The sequence below is a fragment of the Geotrypetes seraphini genome, chromosome 7 (genome assembly GCF_902459505.1).
Source record: "Geotrypetes seraphini chromosome 7, aGeoSer1.1, whole genome shotgun sequence".
NCBI classification, from domain to species: Eukaryota; Metazoa; Chordata; class Amphibia; order Gymnophiona; family Dermophiidae; genus Geotrypetes; species Geotrypetes seraphini.
The window spans coordinates 23,292,711-23,316,559 of record NC_047090.1 but is presented as its reverse complement, the minus strand read 5'-3'; the positions used below and the strand labels follow the sequence as shown (position 1 = coordinate 23,316,559).

At 44.1% G+C, this 23,849-nt stretch overlaps 1 protein-coding gene across 7 annotated transcripts in view; it reads right to left on the bottom strand.

Annotated features, from left to right (window-relative positions):
• TXNRD1 (thioredoxin reductase 1) overlaps positions 1-23,849 on the bottom strand; it is a 119,139-nt gene that overhangs the window by 46,795 nt on the left and 48,495 nt on the right. For 6 of the 7 annotated variants that reach the window (XM_033951472.1, XM_033951470.1, XM_033951475.1 and 3 more), the window contains one exon: positions 16,096-16,205. In XM_033951472.1, coding sequence (XP_033807363.1) covers positions 16,096-16,205 — 110 coding nt within the window. Of the gene's footprint in view, positions 1-5,603; positions 5,840-16,095; positions 16,206-23,849 lie in introns of all 7 variants that reach the window. The other variant, XM_033951474.1, reaches the window with a different exon arrangement.

Below are 23,849 nucleotides of genomic sequence, written 5' to 3'. Positions count from 1 at the left end.
AAAGGTATGGAAAATTTGAGCTACAAAGAACGCCTCGAAGGACTGGGACTGTTCACCCTCGGGTGGAGGAGACTGCGAGGAGATATGATTGAGACTTTTAAAATACGGAATGGATTCGATAAAATTGAGCAAGAAACATCGTTGTTCACATTGTCAAAAGTGACACAGACAAGAGGTCATGGACTGAGGCTGAGGGGCAGCAGGCTCAGGGCAAATGTCAGGAAGTTCTGTTTCACACAGCGAGTGGTGGACGCTTGGAATGCTCTCCCAGAGGAGGTGGTGACAGAGACTACCATTCTGGGTTTCAAGCGTAAGTTGGATGCACACCTCCTTGCAAATCACATTAAGGGATATGGGTAATCAGGGTCTCCATCTGGGAGCACCTGGCTTGGCCTCCGCGTGTGCGGGTCGCCGGAATAGATGGACCTAAAGTCTGATCCGGTGAAGGCGTTTCTAGTACAGTATTGGGGTTCAAGAAGGGATTGGGCAACTTTCTGAAGAAAAGGGGATAGAAGAGTATGGATAGAGGACTACTACACAGGTCCTGGACCTGATGGGCCTCCGCGTGTGCGGACTGCTGGGTATGATGGACCTCTGGTCTGATCCAGCGGAGGCACTGCTTATGTGCTTATGCTTATGTGGTCCCTAAATTATACTAATAGCAATAACATGATATGGGTTTAGTATTATATGCATTAAAACAATAGAATAGAATATTCAAGTAATAGAAATCTGATACATCTGCACAATAAAAGTGAAATTTAATAGGCAGCAAAGTAAACATTCATATAACAGCAAATTAGGTAGGCCATAATGTCTTTATCTGTCTTCATATTTCTGTTACTGTTATGTTTCTGTTGATATGATACATCATCATAGGTGTCTCATCTGGACCCTTAATCCCCCCTACTCTAGCAATAAATCCTCATCCCCCCTCTTATTGCTCTTCTCCTTCCTTCTTGATCTCCCTTTCTCTACCTTACCTTCTATCCTCTCCCTTATTGCTGCTTGCATTTCTGATAAAATGTTTGTAAATCTGCGTGTCATCGCGGATCTTAATTAACAGATGTAAACCGCCTAGAACTCGCTGGGTATGGCAGTATATAAGAATAAAATTATTATTATTATTATTATACACATTAAAACAGCATAGTAGAACATTCATATAACATAGACATAGACATCTAGATGTCCAAAAACCTGCCTAACTCAGGACCTGGACGTCCTAATCTCCAGGACGTCCAAGTGCTAATAATCAAAACCGTCTTTCTATACATCTAGCGAGGTGTTCCAGCCTCTGTATGTTCAGAGCACAAGATGGGCGTGGTTGAGGCGTATTATGGGCGGGCTTTGGGCAATCTCAAGGGTGGGTTAGACATGGACGGCTTGCTATGATAATCAAACATTTTGCAAGACATCCTGGATGGAACTTATACTTTTAGAACTAGACCCGATTTAGATGGGTCTAAGTTGCCCAAACAGACCAGATGACCACTGCATGCATCAAGTAAAGACATCCCCACACTCCCCCAAGGCTCACTGACCCCCCTCACACCCACAAAGATCAGAATACAAACATACATGCCTGTCTCCAGAACATCAGCAACTGGTATAGGAAAGCCTGGTAGAGCTGCTTAAGGTGTCTTAAGTAGCCTGGTGGGTGAGCTAGTGAACCATAGAGAGGAGCCACTCTAACCACAACATTCATGGTGGAAAATACCCTACTCTACTGCCATATAGACACAGAAGAACCCCGAACCCTTTTGCCTTCCCCCCACTCAAAGGCACACAACGCAAGAAAATGTTTGACAACCTTTTGGCAACACAAGCAGCAAAACTCAACCATTCCATCTCCAACCTGCTGACAACATCGGACGACTTCAAAACATTCCGTAAAGAAATCAAAACCCTGCTTTTCAAAAAATTCATCCAAATATCTTAAACCCTCTTCACCTACCTCCAGCTAATTCACCTACCTCCACAGAATTCACCTACCGCCAGATAATTCTCCCCCAAATATTCCACCTAAACACCTTTCAAGTAAACAGACCCCTAAAATAGATTGTAATCTTGCCTACTCTAACTGTATTCCATTTGTTAATATCACACAGTTCAGCACTGTCAGTTTACTATCCAACCCGTAAGATCCCCTAGATTTCTATCCAGCTATTCCCCCTTTAAAAAAAAAAAAAAAAAAAATTGTATCTTCACTGGAAAATGTCCAGTCAAACCTTCTGTAATGTGTTCATCACTGGAAATGTCTAGTCAAATCTTTTGTAATCCGCCTTGAACTGCAAGGTATAGGCGGAATAGAAATCCGTAATGTAATATAATGTAATATAGGTACCACCTGCAGCCATAAAGGCTAGTGGGGTTGTAGACAGGTGGGTATAGTGGGTTTTGGGGGACTCACCCTTATCTTACCCTTTATATGACATTCATAGCAGTGTCCTCTAAGGTGCCCCACTGCTCTGTTGCCATGTCTGGGTGGCCAGTCCATTACGGGTCCAGCATATCTCCCTTTCTTTTCCCAACTACCCTCCTATCCAGTATCTCTATCCCCCTCCACACCATCCCTTGTGTCCAACTTCTCTCCCTTTCTGTTCCTACCTCCCTAAATCCCATTGTCCACCATCTCTCTCCCTCTCCTTTGTTTTTAGATCCATTATTTCTTCCCCCCCTCCAAAGTCCGGCGTATGCATGTCTCTTTGAACCCCCCCTTTCCTCTCTCCCTCCGTGTATTTCTACACCAGAGCCCTCTCCCCCGAAGGTCGCCTCCCCTTGAAGGCCTGCACCCCACCCTGAAGGCCTGTGCCACCATCCCTGAAGGCCTGTCGCCCCCCCTTTGAAGGCTTGCATCCCACCCATTAAGGCCTGCCTGTCTCCCCTGAATGCCTGTACCCCCCCCCCCCGAAGGACTGCGCACCCCATTCCCCCGGAAGGCCTGTATGTTCCCCCTGGACTCCTGCACACCATTTACCTAATATCAGTAGCCTGCAGACTTGCAGAGAAGCTCACGGTGCTAGCGATCTTGCAAGTAACCATATGTCTTTGGGACTGTTTCCTCTGCCGCGATCTTGCCTCTGACTTCAGAGGAGATGTGGGACTGCGGCAGAGGAAACAGCTCCAAAGACCTATGGCAACTTGTAAGATCATTAGCACCGCGATCTTCTCTGTGAGTCTGCAGGCTACTGATATTAGGTAAATGGTGCGCAGAAGGCCAGGAGGGATGCCGGACACCAGCGGGATGCCAGAGGGGAATCCGAACACCAGCAGGAGACCAGGGGGGAACCCGGACACCAGCACTTCCTGAATGACCCTCCCCCCTTGCCCTCTAAAGTAGGTGCGGCAGCGGCCGGCCAGAAAGAGGCAGCGCTGCTGCTCCTGCTTTAGGGGGCAAGGGGGAGGGTATTATTGAATCGGGAGGCCGATTTTTTCTTTTTTTTTTAAATCAATTCAAATCGATTCACCCGAAGTGAATCGGTGAACCAATTCAAATCGTGAATTGGGCAGCACTAGAAAGGAAACTCTGGAATGAGGGGGGTATAGGTGGCACTAAGTGTGATTCTGTACAGTGTACCTTTAATAGAGTCGCGCTTAGTAACGCACTAGGTGGCACTGATTTTTTAGGCGACCTAAACACAATCGGGACTTATCAGCATAACTTTATACCTGGAACAACTCATGGCTCTGTTCAGCTGGACATTAAGATGCCTGGCCAAAAGTTATGCATATACTGCCCCCAAATTTTGAAAAGAAAATTGAGTATTGACCTCAAAATATTTAGAATGGCTCAATTTAAGTTGTGCATATTTTGTATTCATATGTAAATCTTTTATTAATATATGTTCTTGTCTTCACGGGAGACAGTAGTCAGGCATTGAGTTTTTGGTTTAAGGTACCATTTCCCGGTCTCTCATACCCCAGACAGGAAAGTGTATAACCTGAAATATCCCAGGACAAGATCAGTGAAAATTCTGGAATATTGAAAATAAAATATTTAGGCAGCTCATCTATAATAAAAATCCTTTAGTGTGGTATCGTACAAGTAATGCATACCACATAACATAACGTTGCATCATGGGATACCTGTAGAAGACCTGCCATCTTTAGTCATGATTCTGTTCTTAACCCTCCATGCAATATAATCTAGGACAGTGGCTCAGCCCAAACCTGGTCTTAGAGGCACCCCAGCCAGACAGGTTTTCAGGATATCTGCAATGAATATTCATGAGAAAGACCTACATGCAGCGAAGGTGGTGCATGCAAATAACTTTCATTAATATTCATTATATATATCCTGAGAACCTAACTGTTTGGGGTACCTCTAGGACCAAGTTTGGGAATCACTGATCTAGGCAGAATTTAAGGAAGGGAGAAGCTCAGACCTTGTCAACAATGTGTGGTAAGTTTGTACCCACTCACAATTACAACTCAAGCAGTAGTCTGACAGACATATTACATAGTAATATTCATAGGCAGTAGAATTGGATGGGCCAATATTTTGCCCAGCACAGCATCCGCAATTGAAAGTTTGAGGGGCAAGACTGGAGATTGGTTTGCTCAGCCCGTCAATTCTAATCTAATCTAATCTAAACCTTAAGTTTATATACCGCATCATCTCCATGAGAATGGAGCTCGACACGGTTTACAAGAACTTAAAATAGTGGGTAGAGAAGAAGAAAAAGGATTACATGAACTTATGTGTAGAAGGGGGGAGAGAAAGGGGGGGAAGGATAGAGCTACAATTTGCTGAAAAGCCAGGTTTTCAGTTGTTTGCGGAATAACTGAAGGGAGCTCAGGTTCCGCAGCGGGGTGGTGAGGTCGTTCCAAAGACCTGTGATTTTGAAGAGAAGGGATTTTCCCAGTTTGCCTGAATAGTGGATGCCGCGTGGAGAGGGGAAGGCTAGTTTAAGCCTTTGGGCAGTTAAAAAATGTGTGTACAAATCTGTTGTTTACAGAGAGCACATCAATTGCGATATACTAATTAATAATCGTGGCTACACTACAAAAATTCTAAAACCAGAGGCAAAAGGTACTGCTGCTTGTCTGAACTATGATGCTTGTTCTCACTCATTTAACCCACAAGTTGATACATTGAACAATTTATGAGTCTACAGCATTCTCTCTGATTTCACAGGTCCTGACCAGTGATGGACAATGTGGTTTTAATGTCAGAAAGAGCACCAACTGATTCGTCTTGGCTCTCTGCTATATTTTGATCTGCAGTAGGTATTTCATGGATTAATTCTACTACTACTAATCATTCCACTAGAACATATATGCTTTCCACTTAATTATTATATTTATTCAGCCTGTTCAATGATGCATTTATCTTTTTTCAGTCCTATGTAACACTATATCGCTTATAAGTTGATATGTCACTAGTAAAGTTATTCATATACACCCCCCCCCCTTTTTTTTTACAAAACCATAGTGGTTTTTCATGCCTGCCACAGCGGTAACAACTCCGTGGCCAGCGCTAAAAACCGTGCTACGGTTTTGTAAAAGAGGGGTAGTTGTTTAAAGCATCAACTGTGTTTTTCTATAGCACAGAGCTCCTGCTTCTGTCTTTCTTAAATATGCAAAATATCCACACCCACCCAATCAAAAATTGGCACTGCACACTTTTCCTTAGACATGTGAAGCTGTGCGTTGTCGAAAGGCTCACTAACCAAACCCAGCTCCATATGGGGTACTTCCTTTATGCTTTCTTTTGATGGCAATTTTGTTCTACCGAGTTCATCTGTAACCGCAGTTAACTCTAGTGTCACTGCGGAGTCTGACTCATTTATACTCTCTTCCTCCATCACAGGTTCCTCATCTGATCTATGGATATCTGTTAAGGACATTAAATATATACATGTCATTTTTTTCCAGAAATCTAGAAGTTATGTAAATATACCACTTGACTATGCACCTATTTGGTTAATAAACAGAGAACCTGTTTAAAAAACTACTTCCTGTATATAACTATGCACATTATTTTATATATACGTACATGCCATTTTTATATATTTCTATATATATTTATTGAATTTTCAATATAATCAAGCATAACTTGTACAGAAAGGAAATTCTGCAAGAAAATAAGTAAATAGACATTGTAAAACATCAAAATGCCATTTTTATATATTCGTACATGGTATTAAAGATATCTAAATATACCACCCTTATCAGAGTGTAATTGTATGTCGCTTAGAACCTACTATTAAGGATTGGGTGACTAATAAATACAGTAAATAAAATAGAAAATAATAATATTTCCTACTGCTGGTTTGGTATTACTTGATCCATGTCCAAACAATTTTGCCTCATGGATTTCCATTTCCTCAACCTGCATCAAGCTTTTCTTAGGAAAAAAATACTCTTTTGCTTCCTTCAAGTTTTCTCAGCATTCTTCGGTAGACATAGGAGAGTGTCAGAAAAATGGTTCCACCCTCACTGTTCTTCTTCCCAAATTATAGAAGGAAGTCTCGATAACGCATATCGTTCAATTGCATCTGAATTGTGCCCAAACCTCTTAACGTCGCTTAATACGTCTCATTTGTGCTGAAACAAATCCAGCCAGAGCAGCATAGTTTCCCGACTTGTTCTCGGCAAGCACTTTATATCATTGGTGTTCAGATTTGAACAGAGTTCCACTGTTAGACTATCAAATATTACTGCAGGCAAAGCTAATGCGGTTTGTCTTTCATCTTTCTGAGAATTCGTAATATATCTAGAGTTCCAAGATGTATAATCATTTGAAAAGAAGACATATTTATTATAAAATACTTATCTACCATAAAGTCTGTCTATACATAATAATAATAATAACTTTATTTTTCTATACCACCATAATCAAACGCCTTCTATATATCTATAGTATAGCTGAAAGAACATAGAGATAGATAGATAGATATCAAACAGCATTCCATACATAATTTGCTAATGGGAATGGGACTTGCCTATGGTTATAATCAAAGCAGTTTACATATTATATACAGGCACTAATTATATACAGGTACTTATTTTGTACATAGGGCAATGGAGGGTTAAGCGTCTTGCCTAGAGTCATAAGGAGCTGCGATGGGAATCAAACCCAGTCCCATAGGTTCTTAGGCCATTGCACTAACCACAGCTACATCAGAGGTGAAAATGTAATACATCAATTTGCACTCTCTGGGATAAAAGATATGCTGATGGACCTCAACTTTTTTAATAGCAAAGAATCATCATAAAAATAAGAACAGCCATACTGGGTCAGATCAATGATGGTCCAACTAGCCCAGTCTCCTGCTTCCAACAGTGGCCAATTCAGGTCACAGTACCTGGTAAAAAGCCAAACAGTAGCAACATTCCTAGCTACTGATCCAGGGCAAGCAGTGGCTTCCACCATAGCTGTCTCAATAGAAGACCATGGGCGCCTTTTACTAGGGCTTTAACGCGCGGAATTGCCACACACGCTAGACCTTAATGCCAGCATTGTGCTGGCGTTAGTTCTAGAAGCATAGTGCGCGGTAATTTCCCGCGTGCGCTAAAAACGCTAGCGCACCTTAGTAAAAGGAGCCCTATGTCTTTTCCTCCAGGAACTTGTCCAAACTTTTCTTAAGCCCAGCTACGAGGTTCAGAACTTAACTATTCTTTGAGTAAAAAAAATATTTCCTCCTGTTTGTTTTAAAAGTATTCCCATGTAATTTCATTGAGTGTTCCCTGGTTTTTATACTTTTGCAAAGGGCGAAAAATCGATTCACTCTACACCATTCAGGATTTTGCAGACCTCAATCATATTCCCCCCTCCCCCCTCAGTCTCTTTTCCAAGCTGAAGATCCCCAACTTCTTTAGTCTTTCCTCAAAAGACAAGAATTCCATCAGCTGCACTTATATTGAAAACATTTTGTTCTGCATCAATTTACAAATATGACTTTATGGTGTTGGATCAATTACGTTACTGGATTTTTGAAAGATGGGAAAACTAGACATAGGAAAATCCACACTCCATTCACGTACCCTCCAATCAAACTATATGATGGCCTCCTAGCCACACAAGCAGCAAAATTCGACAACTGATTATGACCCCAGACTACAAAACATTCAGAAAAGAAATAAGACTCTACTCTTCAAGAAATTTCTGCAAACGACTCAATACCGCAAGCTCCTTCCCACTCCCCAATACCACTCCCTAATATCATCCCGATTCCCCAAAGCAACCTCATCTACTCTGTATCTCCCCTAAAAATTACCAGATATCTTCTTCATGTAATACCTTTTTTGTAATTCTTTTGTAATCCGCCTTGAACCACAAGGCAATGGCGGCATAGAAATCTCTAATGTAATGTATACATAGCTGTGCAGCATTTTATCAGAAGGCAAACAACGAAGGTGACTGATTGGTGTTCAATCTCGTTTATTGAATGAAAAGACTCGACACGATCGTGTTTCGGCCCTAAGTGGGCCTGCCTCGGGAGTCTGAATTTATGACGAGTTAATATTTGTGTGGATATTCAGTCTTCAAAGCTTATTTCTATGTTTCAATCTGATGCATTCAAGAAAAAGTAACCATTAAAACTTCTGCCGCTGCCTGAAATGTGCGCCGCTCTAAGCGTATATGACATTTTTCTCATTTGTGTTGAAAGCTGAAAACTACCTTTTCTCCAGAAAGGGACCACATCTCACCCAAAACAAATCCTAGGTGAGATAAACTTAGCTTCACACCAGCAAACTCATTTCTTAACATCTAAAATGCTAAAATCAAGACTAGACAGGGAATTATGTTCCATTCCTAAGGCAAAGTTCTGAGTCACACACTTAGCTGATCATTTAGAACTTTTGTCAGTACCGCGCCCATGAATAATTTATCTTCCACCGTGAGGCATCTAATTTTCACCTCTGCACTGAAGAGATTGCCATATTCAAACAATCCAATGGTCCATTTAGCCCAGCATCCTATCTACCAGTCTGGGTCAAATGGGAAAACCCAGCAGAATCTAATAGGACAATTCATTCCCTCTCTCACACAACCAGACCCAAATCTTTCTAGCTAAAACTGCAGAAACTTGGCCAAACCTTTCTTAAACACAACTATACTACTTATCTGGCTAATAGTTTTTCCATAACTACGCACAAATGCAGTAGAAAAACTCACGCTCTGTTCAATTTCCCTTCTGTAAAAGGTTGTAAAAGCAAGAAATTCCTAAATCACTCTTTAGCATCTCAGGCAGCTTTTCATGAAAAAGAATTTCGATCATTGTTGCTCAACAGCTGTTTCTTACAGACATTTTAGAAAACAGCTATAAACCTATCTTTTCTCCAAATACCTGACTAGCTGACTCATTCAAATATAGGATTATGTTTAATGTTTATAATCTTTTGTAAACCGCGTAGAACTTTTTGGTAATGCGGTCTATAATGTAATGTAATGTAATGTAATGTAATTTATTTCTTATATACCGCTACATCCGTTAGGTTCTAAGCGGTTTACAGAAAATATACATTAAGATTAGAAATAAGAAAGGTACTTGAAAAATTCCCTTACTGTCCCGAAGGCTCACAATCTAACTAAAGTACCTGGAGGGTAATAGAGAAGTGAAAAGTAGAGTTAGAGGAAAAATAAAAATAAAATAAACATTTTAACAAGACATAATAATAATATATAATAATAATAAGATAAGTATAATGTTATGTTATGTTATACTACTAGCCTTATCTTCTGCCAACAAACTAACATAATTGTTATGCTGACTGAAAAAAAAGTTGTTTTTTTTCCAAATTTGAATTAAATCTGCCTCTAGTTAGTTTCATGTAATATCTTCTAGAACTAGTGCTGTTTCATAAAATAACCATTTCTTATTAACTTGTTCTACATCACTTGTGATTTTCTAAACTTCTGCCCTTTCTCCCCTCTGCCTTCGCCAACGTGAAGATCCCTAATCTGTTGAGCTTTTCCTCTTAAAGGAAACATTACATTGATTCTATTATTTTTCTTGCCTTTCTCTGCACTTGGATTATATTTTTTGGGTTGTAACATAGTAACATAGTAGATGACGGCAGATAAAGACCCGAATGGTCCATCCTTTTTGATGACCAAAGTTGCACATGATACTCAACAGATTGACAAAGAGCATTATTATAGTCTTAGATTTGTTTACTATTCCTTTGCAAATAATTCTAAACATTCTATTTGTGTTATGACTGCTGCCGCTTGCCGACAGGTAAATCTGCTGCCGCTTGCCGACAGGTAAATCCTAATATGGTCATTTTTCTGGGAATGCTGACAGGTAATTTCATGCTGACAGAATATGATTTAGAAAAGAGAAGAAAGTTTTTTTGTAATATGAGTGACTCATTTGATATTCTTCTGAAATCTTCCTTCAGGCACTTTTAGGTAGACATCATTTTTTGCACACAGGGAGAGGAGGGTGTGGTGACATTAGCAGTTGAAACTAGATAAGGAAGGTATGAGGCGTGCTGAAAAGTTCTCAGCCCAACCAGGAAAAAGGATGACGTGGATAGGGTTCAAATCAATGATCTGAAACAACGTCAAAATATAAAATTTCATTTCTGCAAACTGGCACTTGATGAAATATATGAACATTCTTTTCAGCTACAGTGGCAAAATAACGCTCAGAATTTGGGAAGTTGGTTGGTTGGGCTGTATGGATATAGATGTGGTGTATATAGATTTTAGCAAAGCCTTTTTAACAGTGTTCCACACAGATGTCTAATAATTAAACTGAGTGCCCTCGGGATGGGTCCCAAAGTGACAGGCTGGATCAAGAACTGGTTGAGTGGAAGGCGACAGAGGGTAGTGGTCAATGGAGATCGCTCTGAAGAAAGGGATGTTACCAGTGGTGTGCTTCAAGGTTATGTTCTTGGGCCTGTTCTTTTTAACTTTTTGTGACCGATATTGCTGAAGGGCTGTCGGGTAAGATTTGCCTCTTTGCAGATGATACCAAAATCTGCAATAGAATGACACCCCGGATGGTGTGAACAACATGAAGAAAGACCTGGTGAAGCTTGAAGAATGGTCTGAAATTTAGCAGCTAACATTTAATGCGAAGAAATGCAAGGTCATGCATTTGGGCAGCAAAAACCCAAGGAAACGATACAGTTTAGGGGGTGAAAAACTTATGTGCACGACAGAAGAGCAGGACTTGGCTTCCCATTTCCCACCGAATTACATTTAAAATTATATTTCTAGTATTTAAAACATTAATTTTCAATGAACCACAATTCATATCAAAAATGATTATTCCACACAACACCTCACGTTCATTGCTTTCATCCTCTTCAAACCTTTTATCAATTCCCTCATTGAAAATTATCAGCACAAGAAGAAATTATATATTTTCCGTTATGGCCCCTACACTATGGAACTCCATACCAAACTATATCAGAATTGAAAAAGACCTTCTATCTTTTAAGAAAATTTTAAAAACCTTTTTGTTTCAAGACGCCTTTGATACATAGCACGTCTCATACCAATCCCTTTACATTTAGTAAAGACTATCACATTTTCCAATCCCCTTCATTCCCTATTGTGTTTTTCCTTTTATGTTAATTTTCAACAGATAAAGAGATTGTAACTTTTCCCTCCTTTCCTACGTATTCATATTTGTCTCTATCCCTATTGTTTAAATGTCAATTGTTTGTTTTATGATTACCGTATTTTCACGTAGATAACGCGCACCCGTGTAAAATGCGCACACGGGTATAGCGCGCGAAAAACACAAATTTATGTACAGAAATTTGTATATACAGCGCACACCCGTATACCGCGCATGCTGCCCGACTCTCCTTTCGCCCGTCCCGACTCTCCTTTGGCCACCCCGACTCTCCTTTCGCCCGCCCCGACTCTCCTCTCCCCCTTGAAGTCCTGTTCCCACCCTGAAAGCCTGATGCCCCCCCCAACGTCTGATTCACCCCCCCCAGGACCGCTCGCACCCCCACCCCGAAGGACCGCTCGCACGCACTCCCACCCGCACCCGCACCCCCACCCTGAAGGACCACTCGCACCCCCACAGCCTCCCGACCCCCCCATCATGTAGAAGCTCCTACCGGTGTCCTGCTGCTTCCTCTTGGCGGTCCTGACTCCCCGACACGATCGGGGCAAGAGGGAGCTCAAGCCCTCTTGCCCCAGCCAACCGCGGCACCCCCGAAACGATCGGGGCAAGAGGGAGCTCAAGCCCTCTTGCCCCCCCGACTCCCCGACACGATCGGGGCAAAAAGGAGCCCAAGCCCTTTTGCCCCGCCGATTCCCCAACTCTCCGACAATATCGGGCCAGGAGGGAGCCCAAGTCCTCCTGGCCCTGGAGACCCCCCCCCCCCCGCTAGTTGTTCGGGCCAGGAGGGAGCCCAAACCCTCCTGGCCACGGCGACCCCCTACCCCCATCCCGCACTACATTACGGGCAGGAGGGATCCCAGGCCCTCCTGCCCTCGACGCAAACCCCCCTCCCCCCAACGACCGCCCCCAAGAACCTCCGACCGCCCCCCCAGCCGACCCGCGACTCCCCTGGCCGATCCCCACGACCCCCCCACCCCCCTTCCCCGTACCTTTGTGTAGTTGGCCGGACAGATGGGAGCCAAACCCGCCTGTCCGGCAGGCAGCCAACGACGGAATGAGGCCGGATTGGCCCATCCGTCCCAAAGCTCCGCCTACTGGTGGGGCCTAAGGCGCCTGGACCAATCAGAATAGGCCCGGGAGCCTTAGGTCCCTCCTGGGGGCGGGGCCTTGGGCACATGGTCGGGTTGGGCCCATGTGCCTCAGGCCCCGGGCCCATGTGCCTCAGGCCCCGCCCCCAGGTGGGACCTAAGGCTCCCGGGCCTATTCTGATTGGCCCAGGCGCCTTAGGCCCCACCAGTAGGAGGAGCTTTGGGACGGATGGGCCAATCCGGCCTCATTCCGTCGTTGGCTGCCTGCCGGACAGGCGAGTTTGACTCCCGTCTGTCCGGCCAACTACACAAAGGTACGGGGAAGGAGGGTGAGGGTGTCGTGGGGGTCGGCCAGGGGGGTCGCGGGTCGGCTGGGGGGGCGGTCGGAGGTTCTTGGGGGGGGCGGTCGTTGGGGGGAGGGGGGTTTGCGTCGAAGGCAGGAGGGCCTGGGATCCCTCCTGCCCTTAATGTAGTGCAGGGTGGGGGTAGGGGGTCGCCGTTGCCAGGAGGGTTTGGGCTCCCTCCTGGCCCCGAACAACTAGCGGGGGGGGGGGGTCGCCAGGGCCAGGAGGACTTGGGCTCCCTCCTGGCCCGATATTGTCGGGGAGTTGGGGAGTCGGCGGTGCAAGAGGGCTTGGGCTCCCTTTTGCCCCGATCGTGTCGGGGAGTTGGGGGACAAGAAAGCTTGAGCTCCCTCTTGCCCCGATCGTGTCGGGGATGCCGCGGTTGGCTGGGGCAAGAGGGCTTGAGCTCCCTCTTGCCCCGATCGTGTCGGGTGTCGGGACCGCCAAGAGGAAGCAGCAGGACACCGGTAGGAGCTTCTACATGATGGGGGGGGGGGTCGGGAGGCTGTGGGGGTGCGAGCGGTCCTTCGGGGTGGGGGTGCGGGTGCGTGCGAGCGGTCCTGCGAGGGGGGTGAATTGGACGTCGGGGGGGGGAACTATGTAAAAAAAAATTTGTACAACGCGCTCACGCGTATACCACGCAAGGGTATGCACGGTACGTAAAAACCACATATAACACGCGCGTTATATGCGAGAAAATACGGTAATTTGTATAATATATATGTGAGACCACCACCTGGCGGTTTTTAACTTGTACATCGCTTAGAAATATTGTATAAGCGATTCATCAAATGCTAATAAACTTGAAACTATGTGATGATCTTAAGGTGGCCAAACAGGTTGAAAATGTGATAACGAAAGCTAGAAAGATTCTAGGGTGCATAAAAGAGGTATGGCCAGTAGGAAAAAGGAGATATTGAAGTCCCCGTATAAGATTCTGGTGAGACCTCATTTAGAATATTGTGTACAATTCTGGAGACCGCACCTTCAAAAAGATATAAAAAGAATGTAGTCGGTCCAGAGGAAGGCTACTAAAATGGTGCATGGTCTTCATCATAAGGTGTATAGGGACAGACTTAAAGATCTCAATATGTATACTTTGGAGGAAAGGCGGGAGAGGGAAGATACGAGAGAAACGTTTAAATACCTACATGAAATAAATGAGCATGAGTTGAGTCACTTTCACTTGAAAGAAAGCTCTGAAACGAGAGGGCATTAGATAACGTTAAGAGGTGATAGGCTCAGGAGTAATCTAAGGAAATACTTTTTTACAGAAAGGGTGGTAGATGTGTGGAACAGTTTCCCAGAAGAGGTGGTGGAGAAAGAGATTGTGTCTGAATTCAAGAAAGCTTGAGATAGGCACGTGAGATCTCTTAGAGAGAGGAAGAGATAATGGTTACTGCAGATTGGCAGACTGGATGGGCCATTTGGCCTTTATCTGCCATCATGTTTCTATGTTTCTATATCAGTTCTTCAGGTCTTCTTCTCCACTGCAGAGGCAGCAGTCATAGCTCCTGGGTGACAGAGCCCCAGTCAGTTGCCAAATGATGCTAACAAGAGACCAGATTCAGAGCCCATGACTGCAGGGTTTCAGAAAGAGCCCTGATGTACAATTCCCAGCTGAGGAAAATTACTGGGTGAAACAGTGGCATAGTCAGACAGCAAAATTTGGGTGGCCATGATACATTTCCTCTCCACCCCAAACCACCCATTTCTCCTCACTCCACTTAAAAATTGTGTACCAAAGCTGGTTGGAATCCCCGAGCCCCGCCATCTGAAAACACTGGCAGCCCACCATAACACCCCTCACAGCAGTCTGTGGCAACCTTCCAAAGTCATTGATGTCAGCTCGCTGAGCATGCTCAATTCACAAACGAGAACTGAGCATGCATGAGGTGGCAGCATTGGTGGCTGGGAATGCTTCTACTGACTGCTGCAAGGAGGGTTATGGCAGTCTGCCGGTTTCTTCAGCTGGCCTAGTTTGGAGATTCCTTCTAGCTATATCAAAACTGTAACACTGCAGAGTGGACCTGAGCCAAATGTGGATAGGTTCAGGTCCATTGGAGATTCCTTCCAGCTATATCAAAACTGCACCACTGCAGGGTAGACCTGAGCCAAACGTGGATAGGTTCAGGTCCACCAAAGGCTAACTCCCTAAATTGAGAGGGATTATAAAAAAAGGGAGAAAATTCCCACAGGGACTCGTAAATGAAAGCTCATCCCAGCCCCAGTTCTGATAGATGTGAAAGCCCCCAAAAAGGGGAAGAAAATGCAATGTCTTTCATTTGCTCCCAAAATAATTAAGGATTCAGCTCTCTCCAGCACCAAAAAGAGCACAGACTACAACATGACTAAAAACACTTTCCTTATATAAAATGAAAGGTCTTTCACAAAGTTTGGTGAATTCCATAAAAGCTGGCCAACCTACAAAATTAAAATCTGAAATTTCTAGAAGGTGGAAATCATATAGGACTTCTTCTATATTCATTAAAATTCTTACAAAACGCGACATGCTATATTGGTTTTATCACACAAAAAAAAACCGGAGATGACAATTTTCTGATAATATCTGCATTATTTATTGAAGAGAATGCTCTAACCCCCCCCCTTTTTTATTTTTTTACAATACCGCAAAAGCGTTTTTTAGCACAGGCTGGCGCAATGAATGCTCCGTGCTACTCCCAACGCTCCCAGCACTAAAAATCGCTTTCACGGTTTTGTAAAAGGGGGGTAAATTATTAGGTGTAGTGGACTGTGCTTTCTGAGAAATAATGACTTACTGCACTTAAATCAGATAAGACAATTTCTACTGAAAGGGTTCCATACACACTGAACTTAAGTAAGGTCACAAAATGCTGTCCATTAACACTGCCACAGTACTGTTAAAAAGTACATTCCTCGTTGATGCATGAGGAGCATATTTTATAAAAAATTACAAAAGCATTATTCATCTACTCCGCTGATCTGACTGTGCTGTACAGCCTTCTTATTTACAATGTATAGTTTATTATATCCACTAAGGTATTTCCTATAAAATAAACTGAAAAACAGCTCCTTAATAAACATTTTGCGCAAAGTGATTTCTGATAAAGAAAGGCGAACATTTGTCCGTCCTACCTTTAATATGTTGTCATAGTCTCCTATCTGCTTCTGTTTCACAAATACAATTGGTACAGTTGTTCCCATGGTCAATTCAGACAGGACTTCTTGAAGCTGGTCTCCGTTCTCTAGGAATAAAGATAAGTAAGCATAAAGCTCCTATATGAAGGCTGAGCTAGATGCAGATGTCACAGGAGGTGTGCCTCTCTTACTCCTTCACAACGCCCCTCATTACTCACTCACTTCCTCCTGATCACTGTCTTCCCTGTACCTGGGGAAAAAAAGTCATACATTTCTCAAGAAGGAGAGGAGTTTGGCAGTGTAATAGTGACTAGGCACTTCTTGGCATCTATCAAACTATTCATGAAGGATTTCATTATATGCAACAAGTAACAGTAGAATTCTGAAATAATATCAATATTTTAAACTTTGAAATGCAGTTTAAACACAGAGGAACTTTAAATAAAGGGAGATAGATTTGATATGCCACCTTTCTGTGGTACAACCAAAGTGGTTTACATATTATAAACAGGAACTTTGTCCCTAGTGGGCTCACTGTCTTACGCTTTTGTACCTGGGGCAATGTAGAGTTAAGTGTGAGCGCTGGATGGCTCCACATGCTCATAACATGCAAGCAGTTATGAGTGAACTGGTCCGGGAGCAGTTTCTAGAGGCAGTGCCAGTAACCTTAAAGAACTGGCTACTAAAACAGAATATTACTGTACTGGGTCAAGCGGTTGGGGTAGCTGAGGCATACTTAGAGGCCCAACTGCAGGGGCCTACCACTTCCAAGACAGGAGGGCCCAGAGGACCCAAGTGGACTTGTGGCAAGCGGACCACCAGGCACAGCAAACACTCTTACAGCAGCTGGGAGCCCAGACACAGGCCATTAATATACCAAAATATACCCGTGTGTGGCGGGGAGTAGGGTGCTAAGGTGCTGTCCTGAATGTCATCTTCAGCAGTCAACTTATATAATCTTATAGGCTCCCCTAAAGGAGTGCCTTCCGGCCCAACTGCTGCTCCAGCATTGCCGGCCCCCGGATGTGTAGGCCGCTGTGCCAAGTTGTTAATAGCCTGTATCTGGGCTCAAGTTCTTGGCCCACTGCACTAAACCATTAGGCTACTCCTCCACTCCAGCATGGCTAACAGATTTTTATCTGCTATTATTTCGTGTTTCCTATATTTTTCAAGATATTCAAGGCTGTTTCCAATGGTGCAGACTGTAGTAATACAGAGTGAAGGATTTGGGTTTGGATGATATTATCCATTAGAGATAGTCAGACTAGGTATACTACCTGTTCTGGGAGGTAGAAAAGATAGCTATCACTACTTTGGCAACCCCCTATCACTTAATGAGCAGCACTGAGGGGACATTTTATATGAGGTGCCCTTCCAGCTTTCAGACCAATGAAGGTTCCTTAAAGCTGCCTGGGAATGCCATCTGGGGAAGGGGAAATGGCAGAGACCACTGGGCAAAAAGGAGAAAGAAAGTGCAAACAAATAAGACAGCCAAGATGTTTTTCACTGTTCCTTAGGATCTTGATATATTCATGTGACTGATGGAGTCGGTCCAGAGGAAGGTTACTACAATGATGCGTGGTCTTTGTCATAAGGCATATGGGGACAGACTTAAAGATCACAATCTGTATACTTTGGAGGAAAGGTGGGAGAGGGGAGATATGATAGAGATGTTTAAATACCTATGTGGCATAAATGCACGAATCAAGTCTCTTTCATTTGAAAGGAAGCTCTGGAATAGAGGGCATAGGATGAAGTTAAGAGGTGATAGGCTCAGGAGTAATCTAAGGAAACTTTTTTTTTTTTTTTTTTACAGAAAGGGTGGTTGATGCGTGGAACAGTCTCCTGGTAAAGATGGTGGAGACAGAGACTGTGTCTGATTTCAAGAAAGCCTGAGATAAGCATGTGGGATCTGTTAGAGAGAGGAAGAGATAATGGTTACAGTGGATGATCAGACTAGGCCATTTGGCCATTCTCTGCCATCATGTTTCTATGTTTGTGTCAGGACTGACTGAAACCTTGTTGACTGGTAGATTTTTCTCTCTGAGGAGGATCATCTGCCAGATAAATATCTTTTCCAGTGAGGGATACACACCAGCTAGAAAGGCCTGCGGAAGACTATGTTATAAATCAGAAATCTAAAGCCCTTACTGAATGGGCAAGTTGTTTATAAGAGGCTGTCAAACCAGAGATCCTCAGGACTATGGCACTGTAAACATAACTGAGATGAACTAAAAGTTAGTTTAAGAGCTCCTTTGTTTATTCTTTTGGGTTTTCTTTTTAGTTTAAGAGCTAAATATTAATTCCTATGGGTTGTGTTGTATTTGCCACACTGATACTTGCTACATGGGCCCCATAGTTTGAACTACCAAACTATTCATATTCTTACAATTATTCTCTCTCTCTCTCTCTATCTGAATACCACTTTGTATGGAAATCAAAGTGGTAAACCAAAATGTTCTTTGTCCCACGGGTTCTATGATGAAATCTGGGAACAGACTGTAAACATCTGGCATGATAGGAAGTGAACTAGACTTTCTTTACACTCTTAAACTTAATATCCCTGAATGACAAGCTACTGCAATAGTGATATCACCAGAGGTTATTTTTAGAGAAAGAAAAACTCCCTACAGGTAAATTTCCAGATCAAGTCTGAGCAGAAAACATTTCCGGTGCGCTGCTTATGGTTATACCAGATACACCCCTGGGCAAGCTGCCAGACAGAGGATGACAAAGCACAACAAACCCAAAAACGTCTGCATATGCTATCTTTAAAAAAAAACAAAACCAACCCAATGGAAGATTTGGTTCCTTATTTGAAATAACTTTTCTGAGGTGAGAAGTTTAAACAATTTGAAGATGAGATCATTTACAAAACCCACTCATTTGCTTTGCCACTGTTTTTGCTGTATTTGCCATGTCAGTGGTTCTCAGCCTCTATGCTAAGACCCAAAAGTAGGTCATAAGTAGAAGTAGGTCAAATGACGATGAATGTCCATGAGGATCACTGGGAGTATGCCTCAGGATGGTCAGATGGTTACTAAAAAATTAATTAAAAAAAAAAAAAAGGACAAAGTGCTGACTCTGGCTGTGGTGCTGTCTGTAATTTTTTTTAAATTATACACTGATGAATCTCAACTACCTGCTTTGAAAGAGATGTTTCTATTTGACATTACCAGCACACAGGTAAGCCATGCAGCTCTAACAGTGCGACGATGTCCCATTTACTCACAAGTAGCATCAGTCACTTCTAATGCAAGGATCTTACTTACTTACCTCTGAGATCAGATGGCCACACATATTTCAAGGAAGTGAACCGAGGGGTTTCATTTGGAGGCTGGTCCTGTGGTATTATCACAGCTCTTGATTAGGGTCCCCTTGGTTTCTGTTCAGTTGCCATAGTAACTTACTATGTCACCAATTCAGCTTTATGACTTCATGCCAGTGTGAATTGGAAAAAAGAATTGGTCTTTGAGGGGATACAAACTTTGTTCAAATATCTTGAACAATTAAAAATATAAGAAATTCTATAAAATTAAAAAAAAACAAAAAGCAGCGCATAGAGCAAGTGGCATACCAAGAGGAGGGCAGGGGGATGGTCCACCCCTGGTACAGCCCCATAAGTGGGTGCTCCCAGGGCCGGCATCAGGGTCCAAGAATGTCTTCCCCTTCTAGCAGCGGCAGCCTTCACAACTCCCTGTTCTGCCGGTGTCAAGCCTTCCTCTCTGCCGGGTCCTGCCTTTGCAGAACCAGGAAGTAGGCGGGACCATACTGAGTGAAGAAATATTTTCTCCGGTTTGTTTTAACTTCCTAGTAGTTCCATTGCATGCCCCCAAGAGCAGCAAGTTGTGAAGGCTGCCACTGTCGATGATAAAAGAGAGGTACCCAACCCGGAGGGAGGAGAAATGCTGCACCTAAGTGGAAGGAGGAGGGAAAGAGGGGTAAGGAAGAAAGCCATCCAACTGGGGGACAGGGAGAAGGAAGACAAGGGAAGGCGAGGAGATGCCAGAGCATGGAGGGGAGGGAGAGGGAGCAATGTAAGGAAAGGAAAGGAGAAAGATTCCAGAGCATGTGGAGAAGGGAAAGGAAGGAGACAGATGCCAAACCAGGGTGAAAGGAGGGTGGGAGGGAGGGGAAAAGAAGGAGAGGAGATGCCAAAGCATGCAGAAGGGGGAGGGACAGATGGAAGGGGAGAAGAGGAAAGGGATGCCAGGGCATAGGGGGAGGGAATGGAAGGAGATAGAGAGAAAATGGAGAGGGAGTGAAGCTGAAATGAATCATGTGTAAAGGAGAGAAGAGGCACAGGATAGATAATTTATGTAAGGAACACAGAAAGAGAGAAGATGCCATATGGAAGGGGGAGAAGGCAGACATCGGATGGAAGTGGCAGAGAGAGAGGGTTGACAGTGGATGGAAGGGGGCAGAGAAATAAGGAAGATGCTGCATGGAAGGGAAAGAGAGGACAAACACTGGATGGAAAGAAGATTTGTTGTCGGGTAAGATTTGCCTCTTTGCGGATGATACCAAAATCTGCAATAGAGTAGACATGCCGGATGGTGTGAACAACACTAAAAAAAGACCTGACGAAGCTTGAAGAATAGTCTGAAATATGGCAGCTAAAATTTAATGCTAAGAAATGCAAGGTCCTGCATTTGGGCTGCAAACACCCGAGGGAACGGTACAGTTTAGGGGGTAAAGAATTTATGTGCACGATGAAAGAGCGGGACTTGGGTGTGATTGTATGTGATGATCTTCAGAGGGTGGTAGTTAACGGTACCCTCTCTAAAACATCGGAGGTGACCAGTGGAGTACCGCAGGGCTCAGTTTTGGGCCCGCTCCTTTTCAACATATTCATAGGTGACCTAACTCAGGGGCTTCAAGGTAAGGTAACGTTATTCGCTGACGATGCCAAACTATGCAATATAGTGAGAGATGGCAATTCACCCGATAGTATGACACAGGACCTACATTTGTTGGAGCTCTGGTCCTCGACCTGGCAGCTGGGCTTCAACGCTAAGAAATGCAAGATCATGCACCTCGGCAGCAGAAATCCGTGCAGAACTTACACCTTGAATGGTGAGACCTTAGCTAGAACTTTAACAGAATGAGACTTGGGAGTGATCATCAGTGCAGACATGAAAACTGCTGATCAAGTGGAGAAGGCTTCATCTAAGGCAAGACAGTTGTTAGGTTGCATCCGCAGGAGTTTCCTCAAGCCGGAAGCCTGAAGTCATAATGCCATTATACAGAACCATGGTGAGGCCTCATTTGGAATACTGTGTGCAATTCTGGAAGCCACACTACCGAAAAGATGTGCTGAGAGTAGAGTCGGTGCAACGGATGGCCACCAGGATGGTCTTGGGGCCCAAGGATCTATCGTACGAGGAAAGGCTGAAAAATTTGCGGCTGTACTCACTCGAGGAACGTAGGGAAAGAGGAGACATGATCGAGACGTTTAAGTATATTAGCGGCCGTATCGAGATGGAAGAAGAGATTCTCTTTCTCAAAGGACCCTCAGCCACAAGAGGGCATCCGCTCAAACTCATGGGCGGGAAATTTCATGGCGACACCAGGAAATATTTCTTCACCGAGAGAGTGGTTAATCCTTGGAACGAGCTCCCGGTGTAGGTGATCAAGGCAAACAGCGTGCAAGAATTTAAGAGCAAATGGGATCCCCATGTGGGATCCCTTAGAGCAGTGTTCTTCAACCTTTTTACACCTATGGACCGGCGGAAATAAAATAATTATTTTGTAGACCGGCAAACTAATAAGACTGAAATTTTTAAGTACCCCATTGCCGCCCCATCCCCGCGAGCTCGGTCCCATTAACCATCTGATCCCATCCGCACAAGCCTCAAATAGTTATGATTTTATATTGAACATATTTTATTAAAGTATAAAAAGAAACAATATTCTGTACAATTGTCATTTTATAAATATAAATAATATAGGGCAAGGATCAACAAAACCCCCGTCTCCCCTCCCCTTCACATATATCCCCTCTACTATCAAGAAAACTGAATAAGCCAAATTATTACAGAATGCTACACAAATATCATGCTAACAGAATACCACAGTCACACATGGCAGGAATGGTGTTAGGGGAGTGGAACTAGGGCAACTGCCTCCTGGTCAGAGAGAGCCCTAAGCCAGCTGGAAGCTAAAGATGCACTGCCTGGGCTTTGCACTCCCCAGTTATGTCTAACATTAGCTCTAGCAGGATACATATTTTAAATCTGATATATTCTAATCACAAGATAGAAATAAAATTATTTTTTTCTACCTTTTGTCGTCTCTAGTTTCTGCTTTCATCTTCTTTTCACTCTCTTCCATCCAGCGTCTGCCCTCTGTCTCTTCAATCCAGCATCTGCCTCTTCCATCCACTGTCTGCCCTCTACCCCTCCCCCTTCCATATGGTATCTGCGTTCTTTCTATGCCCCTCTCTCCTACACCAGATCTAGCATCTTTGTCCCTCTTTCCTTATTTTTCATCTGACCCCCTTCCCAGCATCAATCTCTTTCTACTTTGTCATTCCTCTGTCTCTCCCCTTTCCCTCATCTGATCTCTCCATTCCATCCTGACTCCTTCCCCTCCTCTAATCTCCCTGCCAGCTGTTTCCTTCCAATGTTCCTCCTCCCCTGTCCAGCAGTACCTTCTCCCTTTCTTCCTCCCCTTATCAAACAGTAATTCTCGTCCCTTCCCTTTCCCTTCTCCCCTGTCAGCAGTAGCCTTTTCCCCTCCCTTGTCCAAGAGCACCCCTACTCCCTTCCCTCTCCAGCAAATGTTTCCTTTATGTAGGCTAGCGGCAGCTCTGTGTGCTTTTAACTTCGGCACACAGCTGCCCCTAAGCAGTATTTTAGCCATGGTTTCATGAGGCAGCCTCGGGGCCTTTGGTAGGCCGGCCCACTTTGATGATGCGATGTGGGCCGGCCTATCAAAGGCCCCGAGGCTGCCTCATGAAACTGCGGCTAAAATACTGCTTAGGGGCAGCTGTGTGCCAAAGTTAAAAGCACACAAAGCTGCCCCTGCTTGTCTGGAGGTGCGGAGACATACGCGGCAGGAGAGGAGGTGGAAGGCAGGAGTGGAAGGCAGGAGTGGAAGGCAGAAGTGTCGGCATAGCGACGGCAACAGGAAGTTGCACATCAGCTGACGCCGGCACTTTTTGCTGTGGCTGGGGACCCGAATCCTTCGCGGACCGGCAACATTTTTTTGCGGACCGGCACCGGTCCACGGACGGCGATTGAAGAACTGTGCCTTAGAGGATTAAGCCAAGGGAACCTGTCACCAGGAGTGGGATCCCTAGGATAGTAGACTTGGGGGTGGGTCAGTAGAGTGGGCAGACCTGATGGGCTATGGCCCTTATCTGCCGTCATCTTCTATATTTCTATGTTTCTATCTTAAGGTGGTCAAACAGGTTGAACAGATGACGATGAAAGCTAGAAGGATGCTAGGTTGCATAGGGAAAGGTATGGCCAGTAGGAAAAAGGAGGTACTGATGCCTCTGTATAAGACTCTGGTGAGACCTCATTTAGAATATTGTGTACAATTCTGGAGGCCACACCTTCAAAAAGATATAAAAAGGATGGAGTTGGTCCAGAGGATGGCTACTAAAATGGTGCGTGACTTTTTTACGGAAAAGGTGGAACAGTCTCCCAGAAGAGGTGGTGGATACAGAGACTGTCTGAATTCAAGAGGGCCTGGGGTAGGCATGTGGGATCTCTTGGAGAGAGAAAGAGATAATGATTACTGTG